The 15194-nt window shown below is 46.1% G+C and overlaps 1 protein-coding gene across 4 annotated transcripts in view; it reads right to left on the reverse strand.

Annotated features, from left to right (window-relative positions):
* Positions 1–5512: 5512 nt before the first annotated feature.
* The window catches only part of LOC110335593 (leukotriene-B4 omega-hydroxylase 3), a 12942-nt gene continuing 3260 nt past the window's right edge, over positions 5513–15194 (reverse strand). For all 4 annotated transcript variants that reach the window (XM_029531607.1, XM_029531609.1, XM_021217816.2 and 1 more), the window contains exons 4-13: positions 12535–12588; positions 12319–12446; positions 12034–12155; positions 9809–10079; positions 8726–8792; positions 8398–8527; positions 7310–7443; positions 7158–7222; positions 6920–7002; positions 5513–6550 (exon numbers count right to left, since the gene is read on the reverse strand). In XM_029531607.1, coding sequence (XP_029387467.1) covers positions 6373–6550; positions 6920–7002; positions 7158–7222; positions 7310–7443; positions 8398–8527; positions 8726–8792; positions 9809–10079; positions 12034–12155; positions 12319–12446; positions 12535–12588 — 1232 coding nt within the window. In that variant the 3' untranslated portion in view covers positions 5513–6372. The remainder of the gene's footprint in view (positions 6551–6919; positions 7003–7157; positions 7223–7309; positions 7444–8397; positions 8528–8725; positions 8793–9808; positions 10080–12033; positions 12156–12318; positions 12447–12534; positions 12589–15194) is intronic.

Here is a 15194-nt window from a genome sequence, read left to right on the forward strand (position 1 = left end):
TCACCACCTCAGTCCTCACCACCTCAGTAATCACCTCCTCAGTCATCACCACCTCATTCATCACCACCTCAGTCCTCACCACCTCAGTAATCACCTCCTCAGTCTTCACCACCTCAGTCCTCACCACCTCAGTAATCACCTCCTCAGTCCTCACCACCTCAGTCCTCACCTCTTCAGCCCTGACCACCTCAGTCTTCACCACCTCAGTCCTCACCTCCTCAGTCCTCACCACCTCAGTCCTCACTACCTCAGTCCTCCCTCCCCAGTCCTCACCACCTTAGTCCTCACCACCTTAGTCTTCACCTCCTCAGTAATCACCTCCTCAGTCCTCAGCTCCTCAGTCATCACCCCCTCAGTCCTCACCACCTCAGTAATCACCCTCCTCAACCACCTCAGTCCTCACCACCTCATCCTCACCTCCTCAGTCTTCACCTCCTCAGTCCTCACCTCTTCAGTCATCACCACCTCAGTCCTCACCACCTCAGTCTTCAACTCAGCTTGTGCTTCACCTTCACACAGACACTTTTACAGACAGAAAGTTCAAAACTTAAAAAGTCCCCAAACAGAGGTGCAGAGATGTCTCTGTGATTAAAAGCTCTTCCTAAGGTACTGAGTTCAAATCCCAATAACCACATGGTGGCTCATAACCATTTGTAATGAGATCTGATGCCCTCTTCTGGTGTGTCTGAAGTCAGCTACCGTGTTCTTAGATATAATAATAAATAAATCTTTAATAAATAAATAAATCACTGGCTAGAGCGACCGGAGCAAGCAGGGCCGATTCAATTCCCAGCAACCACATGGCGGCTCACAATCATATGTATAGCTACCATGTACTCATATACATAAAATAAAAAATAAATAAATCTTTTAAAATAAGTCCCCAAACAAGAAGCAAAATTTCCATCTTAATTGCAAACAAGCCCTAGGGCCGGGAGGCTTACTGATCCAGTGGTTCGTGATATCTTCTACAAGTAACTAGTGCCTAATTCCTAAGGCCTTCCACTTGGTTTGAACACTCAGGGGAGACAAGTGCAAGATTTACTTCCTCAGAGAGTAAGCCTTTCTTTTGCTCTAGTCAAGTGAAACTCTACGTACGTGATCCATGAGACAAAGCTGGGGAAACTTCTCCCCACTCCTGTGAAGGATGTCTCTCTGTCATGGGGAAGACTTTTCTTTTCCCCTTTCTCTCAGTATTTAGCTGAAAAGGTTTTGATCACTGATTTACTGTCTAGAGGTCTTAATTGGGCTAGTTCTCGTTCCCAGCTTTTTTAAATTTTATTATATTTTTTTTAAGAAAGCAGGAAAATTCTTGAGTGTGACAGGTACCAGCAGGGAAATTCCTCGGAACAGCATCCAGGAGCAGACTCAGTGAGTTAAGAAAGGCGTTGACTAGGGGTGAGAACACATACACATCACTCCACAGAGGGAAAGTGGGGTGCACAGAGCACAATGGCTACAGAAGCAGTTTGGACAAAGACTGGGAGGCAGATAGGTCTAAGTTTCAGGTAAATATTGCTGGCCGTTCCACTCAGCATGGGGTCCTCTGGCAAGCGGGCCCCTCTTTTTGGTTTGTTTGTTTGTTTGTTTTGTTTTGTTTTTGAGGCAGAGCTTCTCTGTGTAACCCTGGTTGTCCTGGTACTCCATCTCTAGACCTCAAGCACTCAGACTCACCTGCCTCTGCCTCCCAAATGCTACATGCCTTTTAATCCTTTAACCTGCCAGGTTTTGGTCTCTTATTTGTCAGGAGGGTGAAGAAAATGTGGCAATTCTGAAATTTCATCATCTTTGTTATTATAGTTATGGCCTTTCTCCCTATCTGGTTACCAGAGTGTGGTGGCTAAAGAAAATCCCTTTTAAACTAGATATTCATCTTGGTACTCAATAGCTGTTGGTCTCTGACTCACGTCCCAGGAAGATAAATCCCTAGTAACCCTGATTTAGGTACCCATACAACTGTGATTGTGTACTTGCTATGACATAACTAAATTTTATTTTTTATTTGGCTTCTGTAACTTGGTTGTGCAGGCTCCCAAAGATTGTTTTGGGTTGCCTTAACCACTTCAACTTGGCCGAACAGACCCATTTTTGCTTGCTTGTGATATCTAAGGCTAGCCTTGTTGTGGTTTTTCCTTTTAAAAGACTCTTCCCACATCCATTCTTCACAAGCCTGAGATTTAAGGCTGTTCTCCTACTAGCTCCTAATCAAGAAATCTTTTAATTATAATTGGATTGAGTCTACGGTCTTTTCCCCGAGGTCAGTCTATTTTCTACTCTTTGAACTCTCTCTTATTTATGATGTTTGTATACGATGTGTGTGTGTGTGTGTTGTTAGATCAGGTTTAATGGGGCAACAGGAGATACAAAGAAGCAGGCAGGCATGTCCAGAAGCAGAAGTGTTCTTTAATTAGACAACTGAAAGACAGTTCATAGTCTCTCTCAGGTATGGAGACTGTGTGCACATGGTATAGGGTCTTGGAGCTTTACAGGGTGGAAAGGGGTGGAATGGAGAATTCCTGCAGGTCAATTCCCTTCACATCTCAAGTGGGAAATAAGGATACCAGCAGGCGTGGCAGAACTTCCACCAGATTTATCATTCGAATTAACTTTCTTGTCTAGACTTCCACAGTCCGTCTGGGACTTTTTTTTCTTTTGAGGTGGGTGGTGGTGGTCGAAGCTGTCTCTACAGGGTCCTGGATGTCCTCAACTCACTATGTAGATCAGGCTGGCCTGGAACTCTCAGAGGTCCACCTGCCTCTGCAAGTTCAGAAGCCATCACAGCTGGGCTCAAGGGTAATTCTTATTCTAACCACCACACCCTGCTTCTCTTCTCCACTATCCTCCTTCAAGCACTTCCAGAAGTTCAGAGCTTGCCTTGGGGGGGGAGGACGGAGTGGAAGTGGGGATGGGGGGAGCACTCCTGTTAAACTTTAGCCAAATTATTCTCCAGTTTCAATTTGCATCTATTCTGTATGTTCTTTTATTAATGAGACTAAGAACTCTGAAATGGGAGGCCAGTGTCAGTGATGAACTGAATCCTGAGACCACAAACTAAAATGAAATTGTGGTGGTTTGAATGCTTGGCCATAGGGAGTGGCACTATTAGGAATTAGGAGGTGTGGCCTTATTGGAAGAGGTGTGGCTTTGTTGGAGGAAGTGTGTTTCCTTAGGTGGGCTTTGAGGAGCTCCAGTGCTCAGGCTCTGCCCAATGCCGGAAGAGTCTCCTCCTGGCTGTCTGCAGAAGCCAGTCTCCTCTGGCTTCCCTCATAACAGGATGTAGAGAGAACTCTCAGTCCTTTCTCCAGCACTATGTCTGCCTGGAGGCTGCCATGCTTCCCGCCATGATAGTGAGGGACTGAACCTCTGAAACTGTAAGTCAGCCCCAATTAAATGTTTGCCTTTATAAGAGTTGCCTTGGTCATGGTGTCTGCTCACAGCAATGAAACCCTGACTAAGACAGAGTCATCTAATCATGGGGCTTTTGCACATGGCGTCCTTGTTCCCAGAAATAAGGACTCTGAAACTTAGTATTTTGTGAGTATATGCTTAGGCCATAGACTTTGGCTTATTTCCCGCTCGCTCATAACTTAATTACCTATTTTTTGATTTTAAGTCCCACTATGTGATTGGTTTCCTCTCCTCGGTTCCATGTGACTGTTCCCTTCAGCGTTCTGGGAAAATCCTTCCTGCCTGACTCAAACCCAGAATTCTTCTCTCTGCCAGATGTCCCATCTTATAATGCTGCCTCAACTCATTGGCCAGTCAGCATTTTACCGGCAGGTGAATGCTTTTACATAGCGCACAGGTGAATGCTTTTACATAGTGCACAAGCGATCATCTCTACAGGGCTGCTTTGAACATCACTTTGCACATCTGTGCTCAATCATTTGTTTTCACTGTGTTGTGCACACACCCAGTGCACACACTTCAGGATGAAATGAGAATTCTCTTTCACTCTCCAAGAACTGACAAGCCATTTTCTACATTAGTTGCAACAACCTGCAATCTCTCTAAATGGACAGAGGGTCCTGATCGCTCTACATTCACCCCAATCAATACTTGTTTCTTCCCTTTTTCTGAATGCCAAACTTCCTGGTGGGTGGGTAGAAATTCTATCATGGTTTTCTGTGCATTTTCCCAATTCTTAATAATATTGAACATTTTTCTAGGTACTCTGTAGCCAATGAAATAACATCCTTTAAATAGGATATTGTACATATATCATATTATTGAAAACAAATAAAATACACACAAAAATATGATTATAGGGGCTGGGGAGATGGCTAAGCAGTTAAAAACACTAGCTGCTCTTCCAAAGATCCGAGTTCAATTCCCAGCACCTATACAAAATTTCAGTATGCCTAACACCCTCTGCTGGCTGCTGCAGACACTGGACACATGTAGTATACAGATATACACACAGGCAAAACTCTCATCCAAAACAATAACAATTAAAAATACTGTTATAAATTAAAAACACTAGAGATGTGTTTGAGAGAATATTAACTATATTTAACATATTAGATTCATGTATGTCACATTTCTGTTTTGTGTCTTCCTTCTTTTATGGGAGTGCATTTGAATACAAAAGAATTTCCCATGAGAAGACGAGGCAAAACCCACAAATGTGTCTTTCAGAAGATTAAAAATAACCTTTTCTTTCAGAAGATTAAAAACAACCTTTTCTTTCAGAAGATTAAAAACAGCCTTTTCTTTCAGAAGATTAAAAACAACCTTTTCTTATCTTCTATCTATCTATCTATCTATCTATCTATCTATCTATCTATCATCTTTTTTATTTGTTTCTTTATTTGGCTTTTCCAGGGTTTCTCTGTGTAGCCTTGGCTGCCCTGGAATTTTCTCTGTAGTCTAGGCTGGCCTCCAACTCAATGATCTGCCTGCCTCTGCCTCCTGAATGCTGGGATTAAAGACCAGGACTAACACTGCCTGCCACTTCTTTTGAGGCCTGAAGTTCGATCCCACCAGGCTGCCAGGATGGGGATCCCAACCCTGAAGGCTTCCCCTCAATGACAACCCTTTGCCCACCATAGTTGATTCTTAGAAAAAACAGAGGCAAAAAACCATTTGTTCTTTGCAGTTCATAAAAGGGTCCCTCCTTCCCTTTGCTAAGTGACCAATGGAAAGCATGCCGATTGGCAGCTTGTGGCTTTCCCACATCCCTTTAAAATTCCCAAGCAGGATCCAGACAGCCGTAACTTACTCTTGGGAATCCTTTGTTTACAGATTTCATTCATGGGACTGTTGCTCGCTCACCACCTTTGTACCAACACCGAGCCCGTTTGAATCTCTCCAACAGACTCTCTGGCATGCAAGAAGATCATCTGCATCAGTTTAAAGATGTATTTATATTTTAATTTTAAATTACGTATGTGTGTGTGTGGTGTGTGACTCTGTGTGACTCTGGGGGGAGGGGACACACACACGCACACAAGCACACACATGCACATGAGCATATGAGAGCACAGTTGCTCACTGAAGCCAGAAGAGGGCATCAGATCCCATGGAACCTGACAAAAGTGCTGGGAACCAAACTTGGAGCCTCTGAAAGAGCATCAAGTGCTCTTTATCACTGAACTATATCTTCCCACTTTTATTTGTTTGTATTGTTTTGTTTTAAATGCAGGGGCATTTGGGTGAGGCTGTAGAAAATAGGGTTCTTGCACGCTCTAGCCCCATAGTGAGGGACATATCCAGATACAGCCACTCCCCAAGGTGGGAAATGGTGCTTTGCAACAAGCCCAGTATCCGTCACTCTCAACCCTCTCCTCTCTTTCTTACTGGAGAAAACCTGTAAGATACCACAAAAATCAGACATCACTTCAAAACTCCCTGACAAGCGCAACGTGGTGTCCTGCAGGAAGAGCTTAAGACACAGAGGTCAGACTGTTTGTGATGATATAATGAGACCCTAGCTTTAGATGAGACAAAAAAAAAAATCCCCGTCTTCAGGTTTAATAAGCACAGTAACTTAGTGCCCACAGAAAAATAATTCTGAGGTGAGAAAAAAAAAAGGTCTATTAGGTGATTAGAATGGAAGTCAAAGTAATAGAAATGGAGCTGCACGAATCAGAGCTCAGATTTGCCTTTGATTCTGGTCTCTTGCTCAGACATCCCTTTGGCTTCCTATGTTGTCCAGAGAGTGGTCCAAGTTGGCTGGAGGAGAATGCACCTTATCATAAAGACCAATGGTCAGATGGTCTTTGGCTCAAACACCAGCGGGCCTCTCTTACCCATGCACTGGATTTCACAGCGCCCCCTGCTGGCTCTCGGTAAGATTTGGGTATGGGTGACAGTACTGTTCATTCCAGCATCCGCATAGGTTGGTGGGGTGGCTCTAGACCAGGTGTCAGGTCACTGAGCGCCCGCGCTCAGCGGCTCCACTCGCAGCCACAGCCCGCCCTCTGCGCGCAGGATCAGCTCTGGCTGCCTGCGCGGCTCCTTGTCATCCGGTAGGAGTCGGAAGCGCAGCAGCGTCAGCGCCAGCGCCACCTTCATCTCGTTCATGGCGAAAGTCTGTCCTATGCAGTTCCTGCGGGAGGACAAGATAAGGACCATCTATGACTGAGCCAGAACCCAGCCAGACACCGTGGAACCCAACCTGACACGGTCTCTGCAGCGCCTAGTCAGCATGAAGGGCAGCAGGACCGTGATGCGCCTGGGACCCCAATTGGACATCTGCATCCCCAAAGGTCTTGCAGCCTCAGTGCCCAGTTCAAGTGGGCGGGACTCTGAGCATAGAGCAGCAGCCCTTCTCTTCCTAACTCCTAGTCTCCAGACCTTTGCAAATAACCTGAAGAAAGGGCAGGAGGGAAAACCAGAACCAGACCATCCTAACTCCCTACTATTCCTACTGTCAGTCCCAGACCGGACCCTAGTCACCCAAGCCCATTGGCCTTACCTGGGTCCCGCCGAGAAGGGAATAAATGCCAGAGGTGAGTTGTCTTTGATGTTTTCAGGGTCAAAACGGAAGGGGTCATAGACCTGTAGGAGATATTGAGCCAAGGTGGATGAGTGACTTCCCAGTACAACCAGGGACAGTTTTGTTCCAGGGAAGGTGAGGTCTGATTTCCTAGGTCAAAGCCCCACCTCCTCCCTTAAAACTCTTCCCCCACACTAGGGGATCAGACAGGCAGCACCTCAGGGTCTGGCCACACGGATGGGTTGTGATGAATTCCAAATATGCTGATGAGGCAGATGATACCTGTGGGAGAAGGGGTGGGGTGTGGGGGTGGGGGAGTTGTTCACAAGACTCTGCTGCTTGCCCAGGACCCTTTTCCCCATTCGGCACCTTTGGGAATGGTCCGGCCATCTGGGAGCAGAATGTCCTGGGTGCAGCATCGGGAGATGACCGGGACTGGTGGATGCAGCCGCAGACTCTCCTTGATGCACATGGTCAGGAAGGGCAGTTGGGCCAGGTCGTCCCTAAGGAAACCCCTTCAACTATTAACCACGGATCAAAAGGAGTTCATGTGGATCAGTGAAATATTTTCTCACAGTGTGGATCAAATGTGAGATAACAAGAACAGCAGAAAATTAGAACATATTCTAAATTAAGACTGATTTCCTGCCAAGTTGGAACCTTCTGACTAGTCCTTTGCCTGCTCCCTCCTAGGTCCCTGGAACCCCAGTGGAGATGGATACAAAACTGGAGTGGAAAAGCCACTGTAGAGGGGTTTCTGGGAAAATGCTGGATGGGTGAAAAGCCCAGAATCCTGTACAGCACCTAGACTACATTTTTATTGTTTTATTTTATTTTATTTTATTTGATCAAGACAGAGATTCTCTACATATCCCTGGGTAGACTGGGCTCTCCTCAAACTCTGCATCTCAAGTGCTGGGATTAAAGAGGTATATGACTACACCTGGCTATTTCATTTTTAAGTGTGTGTGTGTGTGTGTGTGTGTGTGTGTGGTCTCAGATCCACTGGAACTGAGTTACTGATGGTTGTGAGCTACCAGATATGGATGCTGAAAACCAAACTGTGCAAGAGTAAGATGTACTCTAACAGCTGAGCCGTCTCTAACTCCAGCACACTGCAATGCCCAAATGTCACCTCTGAGTCCCGGAACAAATCACTACAGTAATATCTAGGTTACAGGAGAAAAATAAACAGTTGTGGAAGAAGACATCCGCTAGAGAGAAAAAGGGGTGAGGGAAGTGCTTTCACTGAGCGCGTGCAAAATATCACTTTCTTTCCCTTGTAATTATCACTGCTCTCTCAGCAACAAAACTTGCTCTGTTCCAAAGCCAGCAACCCTTTGCTTGCTACTCATGCTGAGTATTAGGTCTCTCCTCTGGGCTCAGAGTCAGTATCATGAGCAAATGTAGGAGAATCAACAAAAGGAGTGAGGAGAGGGGCTCGCTAGTGTGCTCACCATTCAATCTCCTTGGGCTCTCGGTCCCTCAGCAGCTCCTGAACCTCCTGCCGGCAGCGCTCCTGGTATTCAGGGTGCCTCGCCAGGTTGTAGAGGATCCAGGAGAGCCCACTAGCTGTGGTGTCATGGCCTGAGGGACAGACAGGCAGGCATGGGTCTCTGCACTGCTTCAGCACTGCATTGAGGACAGTGCCCAGGTAGTGAAATCCAGGAAAGGGTATGAAAGGGATCAAGGAAGAGAATAGAATAGAAGGATTGTGGATCCTCCCAACAAGTCTCAAGAAGGATAAACTCCTGCTTCCTCTCTGCCCCACAATGGGACTCTCACCCTCAAACATGAAGGTGTCAGCCTCCGCTCGGATGTCCTCATCTGACAGCTCCTTTCCATCTTCATCCTGAAGACAAAGCAAGACTACCCAAATTACAGCAGTTCTGAAAATCCCTGTGTTTAAGCTATGGCATTCCCAGAAGATCGTTTGTTCAGCCAGAAACCAAAGGCTGTGTACCACTGTCCATCTCTTGTCTGTTGCTACTGGTAGTCTGAATTTCCTGCTTTTCTGCTGGGTATCCTGTCTCCTGTATTGCCTGCAGTTGTAGGAGTGTCAACAACCCACACAGAAATATCACCATGTGTCTACATGATGGAGAATTTCTAAGGAACTGATGGTTATGGAAGATGACTGCATGGCAAGTTGCCTTGGAAGTCAGAAGTAAATCTCTCCTCCAAAGACTTCCACCCACACTGTAAAGTGTTATAGATCCAGGGAAATCTATGTCCCATGCAAACATTTGGTTTGGGGCTGGAGAGATGGCTCAGTGGTTAAGAGCACTTGACTGCTTTTCCAGAGGTCCTGAGTTCAATTCCCAGCAACCACATGGTGGCTCACAACCATCTGTAATGGTATCTGAAGACAGCTACAGTGTACTCATATAAAGAAAATAAATAAATCTTTTTAAAAAGGGAAGCATTTGGTTTGCATGTCCAGACTTTATCCTGGAAAGAGCCCGTTTAACTCCAGAAATTCCTTCTCTCCCCTTCTTTATCTCTCTTCTCTCTTTCATGTATCCCTCCATCCCTCTCTCTTTGTTCACTATTTACCCCTTGAGGGGATTTAAATTCAGGTGTGACCCACAGGATGAGAATGAACTGCCCTTTCTCTGTGGTGTAAACTTCATGTAGATAAACACTTCATGCACATGTAGATAAACACTTCATTCCCCTGGAGAAAATGGGGAGTCACTGTTACATCCTATTCTGGCTTTGCCTATTGCCATGACTAAGAAAAGAGCTGCTGTGATTGTTGATGTTGGGGGATTGGCCTGGATTTGCCACAATGTCCTCTGTAGTGAGCTCACATTATTAGACACAATATGTGGCATCCATATCCATTCTGCTTCTTGAGCAGCCTACCTTGCTCACCAGCAGCACGTCAATGAAATCCAGAGTCTTGGCCTTGGCCTTGGACTTAAGGAAGTCATCCAAACCCTGATCCGGGAGGGTGCGGTGCCGCTCCCGGATGACAGCATCAGTGAATTCATGTACCACGTTGCAGGCCTTACGGAAGCGCATCCCATCAGGGGTGAGATTATACAGCAGGTCCATGAACAGCAAAGGCTGCTGGTGCCTTTTGGCCACTAGGGCGCTGAGCTCCAGGATGGCAGCAATGTAGTCACTGGACCTCCTGCAGGATTTAGGAGACAGCGATTTAACATATACAAATTCTACGCCTCCTCCCACCAGTCGGGAGTCGTTGGGAATGAAGTATCAGAAGCAGTTGGCCAGAGGCAGAGTAGAATGATCACTGAGAGTCAACTCTCAAAAAAACCTCATCATATCTCTGTGAGCTGCCTCCATACCCCATACCCCCAGACAGCAGAGTGGCCAGCTCTTAATACTGACTTGCCATGAAGCCATGAAGACACTAGATGAGTTGACAGAAGAAATGGTGACACTAGTATGCGAGCTTAATCCTGGTACCTTCTGGAAAAGAATGAGGCCCAAGCTGCATGAACAGTTTAAGGAAGGAGGCAGGGAAATTTATATCCCAGAAGGAGCTCAGCTGATCATGTCCAATATCAGCTCCACTGTAACTTAGAGTATCTCCCTAATATCTCCTAAAGGTAGGTGTGTGTGTGTGTGTGTGTGTGTGTGTGTGTGTGTGTGTGTGTGTTTGTGGAGGGGTTCAAGACTGAGTTTCTCTGTGTAACTTTGGCTATCCTGGAACTTGCCCTGTAGATCAGTCTAGTCTGGCTTCAAACTAGATTTGTCTGCCTTGGCATCCAGAGAATTAGGATTAAGGGCATGTGCCACTGTCTTAGTCAGGGTTTCTCTTCCTGCACAAACATCATGACCAAGAAGCAAGTTGGGGAGGAAAGGGATTATTCGGCTTACATTTCCTTACTGCTGTTGATCACCAAAGGATGCAGGCCTGGAACTCAAGCAGGTAAAAAGCAGGAGCTGATGCAGAAGCCATGGAGGGATGTTCTTTACTGGCTTGCCTCCCCCGGCTTGCTCAGACTGCTCTCTTATAGAATCCAAGACTACCAGCCCAGAGATGGTCCCACCCACAAGGGGCCTCTCCCCCTTGATCACTAATTGAGAAAATGCCCCACAGCTGGATCTAATGGAGGCATTTCCCCCAATTAAAGCTCCTTTCTCTGTGATAACTCCAGCTGTGTCAAGTCGACACAAAACTCTCCAGTACAGCCACCATGCCCAACAAAACAGATAGATAGACAGATGATAGATAGATAGATAGATAGATAGATAGATAGATAGATAGATAGATAGATAGATAGATAGATAAAGAAAGCCTGGCCGACACAGTGAGCTGTAGAGGCAAGGCTACATAGTGAGACCTTGCCTCAAAATTTTAATTTATTTTTATTTTATGTGTTTTGCCTGATGTACACTCTAATAGGTGCCTGGCACCCTTGAAGGACAGAAGTGTGTGTTGATCCGTTGTTACTGGAGTTACAGATAGTTGTAAACTTCTATGAGGTTGCTATGAGTCGAGCTCAAGTCCTTTGCAAATGCCATCTTTCCAGTCCTCCTATGTGGGGTCAGGGGGAAATTTAGGACATTGGGTATGCTCTTGATATAGACAGTTTATCTGTCTGCCTGTGTGCTTCTGGATGCCATGGGGGCACCAGACTATTTTAACAGGTTCTCCTAGCTGTGCTGTGCTGTTATACAGCCTCAAAAGTGATGGAGCCAGCCCACCCTTGACGAAAGCTGCTGGAGTCAGGAGACAGAATAAGCTTCCCTCATTTCAAGATCTCTCAAGTACTTTTGCCACCTTGTTGGAAATATGACTAACACAAGCACAAACACCTTCATAGTTTCCCTGGAAACTATGAAGTACATCTTGACCTGGTCTTACACTGGCCTTCTGATGTAGACACTGCTGATCCCTTCAAGTTTGTTTCTAATGTGCCTCCTCATTGCCTGTGCCACACATTCTGATTGTCACCATCTCTGTTACAATTGAAACAATTCCATCACTTTCTCCTTTCCTATATCTGTAGTGTTGGTTCTGAACCATGCCCTCTAGAAAGGCCACTTTGATTCCACAGACCAATGCTCTCTCTTCTTGGTTCACAGACCAGGTTCCGAGGCTCAGAGCAAGGACTCACTCCTGACAGTTGCTGTCAAAGCTGAAGACACATTTCTGTAGACTGTCCAGAGTCATGAGGCTGATGTGCTCAAACATGTCCAGACGGGCACTGCCTTCTGAAATCAACCGTTGCCACTTGGCCTGGCAGAAGAAGAAGGGGCTGATGTTGGACCTTGGCTCCTTGAGACTCGTCCTAATTTCAACCCCTGACACAGCTTTCTCATTTTATGCTCCAGCCACCCAAACCCAGGAATAGCCACTGTTTGGGAAAGAGGGGTTGTAACCCTGTGTTCCAGCAACTCACATGCATGATGTTGGTGCTATCATTGAAAATCTTCACATAGGGTTTCAGGATGTTGAAATGGAAGGCAGGTGTCAGCATGCGGCGGTGGCGGCTCCACTTGTCACCAGCACTCACCAAGAGCCCATCCCCTGATATAGCAGTCATAGTATAAGGCAAACGTAGCACCATTCCCTGACTCCCAAGGGTGTCCCTTGCCCATCACCTACAGGTACTCACCCAGCCAAGGCTTTAAGATGCTGTAGAATATCACGTCCTTGAGTGCAACGGCAGCTGCCATGAACAAGGACACCAGGGGTCATGGTGTGGGTGAGGACAGACTGGGGAGTTGGGTGGGGACCCCTCCCAGAAGTCTGCATTTCCCTTCCAAAGTTCATATGCCAAGAACCAAGGATAGAGGAATCAAAATGAAGTTGAAAGTGAGAAAAGACAGAACTGGGCAACAGTAGTGTCAGCAGGTAAGAGAAGTCACTGCTTAATACACCACAGTTGGCTGCAGTGCCACTAGACATGGCTTGTACACAGTCTAACATGTATGCCATACCTGAGTCCATCACAACTCTGTGACATTTTGAAACCTATGTCCCTATCATCTAGGGACCTTAGGTACCTGACATCTCCTGACCCAATCGCTAAGGGGCACATCGCGTGAACCGTAAGGGTTAATAATGGCATAGCGTGTCCTTAGCACACATAACTACCCTGACAGGATGCCTCATGCAGTAACATGGACCAGGTTATCTGACAGACCTCATGTAAACCTCAGACAAGCCTCTCACAGGATTTAAGAATCGTCATGTGCGGTGGGTTGAATGAGAGTGTCTCCCATAGGTGAATGTGTTTGAATATTTGTTCTCCAGCTGGTGACACCATTTAGGGAGGTTTAGTAGGTGTTGCTTTGCTGAAGAAAGTACCTCACTTGGAGCAGGCTTTGATAGTTTATGGACTCTCCCAACTTTTTAATTGCTCTTCCTGCTTTGTATTTATGGCTGAGTATATGATCTCTCAGCTTCCTACTCTTGACACCAGGACTCTGTCACTATTATGGACTGTCTCTCTGAAACCATAATCCAAAAATAAATTCTTCCTCTATGAGTTCCCTTTGTCATGGTGTTTTATCACAACAACAGAAAAGTAACTACAGCATGGTGGCTCTTGTAATTTCCAATATTTCAGAGGTTAAAGCAAAAAAAAAAGAAAAAAATAAATCCTGAGTTTGGGGCTAGCTTTAACTGAGGAGCAAAACAATGTCTCCAAAAAAGCAAAAGCTCCTTTAATATACTGAATGTGGCCTAGACTGTGACCCACTGGTCCCACCTGGATGTTCTTAAAGTCTTGCCTTAGATATGACTCTGATAAGGGATCCATCATTTCTCAGAGGGATCCTGGGTCCTATATCTCAGATAGCCCTCAAAGAGAGTCCAGCTGTGAAAAGCAAGATAAGAAGGCCATCTCCATAGCTTCTCATACAGAACCTGCTATGCATCGAAGATTCAGGTCTGCAACTAAGCGCAGACATGACCATCTTCATGCAATCCCAGGTGAGACAAATATAAATGCAAAAAAGGAGATGGAAATGTAAATGTGAAACTGCAAGAGCTGTGACCACACAGATGGCATCACACAGTTATGCTCACAGCACAAGCAACATGATCAGACATGAAACAGAGAATGTCCATGTGAGAAAGACATAGGGTTGTTACTGCCACAGCCCAGCCTGCCTGTCTGATTCACATTGCATTATCATCTGGAGGCATCAGAGACCTCAGTAGAGGGCAAGCTGGAGCGAGTGCGGTGTCCACCTGGAGTAAAAAGCACGGGCTCCGTGAAATTGCATGGTCTGGACTGGGGAGATACTCAGTGGATGTAAGCACTTGCTGCATAAGCCTGCTGAATCCTCCAAACCAGATGTGGCAGCACATTTCTATAACTCCAGATAAGATAGGAACCAGATACAAGAGGGTTCTCTGCACGGATGCTTGAGATACAGCTAGCATGCATCTACAGAAGCACACCATGAGGGACCCTGCCTCAAACAACGGGGAGACAAGGATCAAAGTGCACTCTGGCCTCCACATGCATGCTACAGCACATGCATGCCTGACCTCAGACAAATATGCCCTCCCACAAATATTTTAAAAGGTAAAGTGGGGTGGTTGATTCGGGTCTTCGAGTTCCAGGGCACGCTTGAATAATTTAGCAGCTGAAATGTCAGACCCATGCCTGGCAAATGACAAAGCTGTGGTGATTCATCTCTTTCCCTTCTTAACCTGGTCTATCCCCAGGTGGGAAGGTAAGAATGCAAAAGTAGGAAGCTAGGCTGTGATGGGGAAGATTTCTGGGCTCTGACAAGACACCAATCAGCATAAGATGATCAACTAACTGGACAGGGCGGGAAGATGCTCTCAGAGTTGGGTGGAGAGAAATAACAGGCCAGATTCTCTAGCAACCACAAGTCCTCTCCTTGCTCTGAGCATAGGAATGTTTATTTTTCTGTTTCTAGGTCTGAACATTAGATGTTTCTGATGCCCACTGGGCCACCTGGCCCTGGATTTAACATTCCTACTCAAACCTAAAGACATGACTTAAGCAACAGTTTCTCTAGGAAGCCTCTGCATACACCCTAGCAGGGACCGCACCCTTCACCCAACTGTCAGGGTCCTGACCACACCAGGTTAGGGATGTTCCTGCCCCTATCAACTTCTACCTCAAGTATTGGCTTCCTCTAGGAGAGGGCCTTGGCTTGAAGACATCTGGGGATGCAGAATGTCCAGAATACTGAGATGTAGTAACAGCATAGCAAGTAATAGTAGAGGGAGAGAGTCATGTGGAAGCTGGTGAAATGTGAAGAGGAGAGGGGAGGGGAGGGGAAAGGAGGG

This window comes from Mus pahari, chromosome 18 (genome assembly GCF_900095145.1).
Source record: "Mus pahari chromosome 18, PAHARI_EIJ_v1.1, whole genome shotgun sequence".
Classification (NCBI taxonomy): domain Eukaryota; kingdom Metazoa; phylum Chordata; class Mammalia; order Rodentia; family Muridae; genus Mus; species Mus pahari.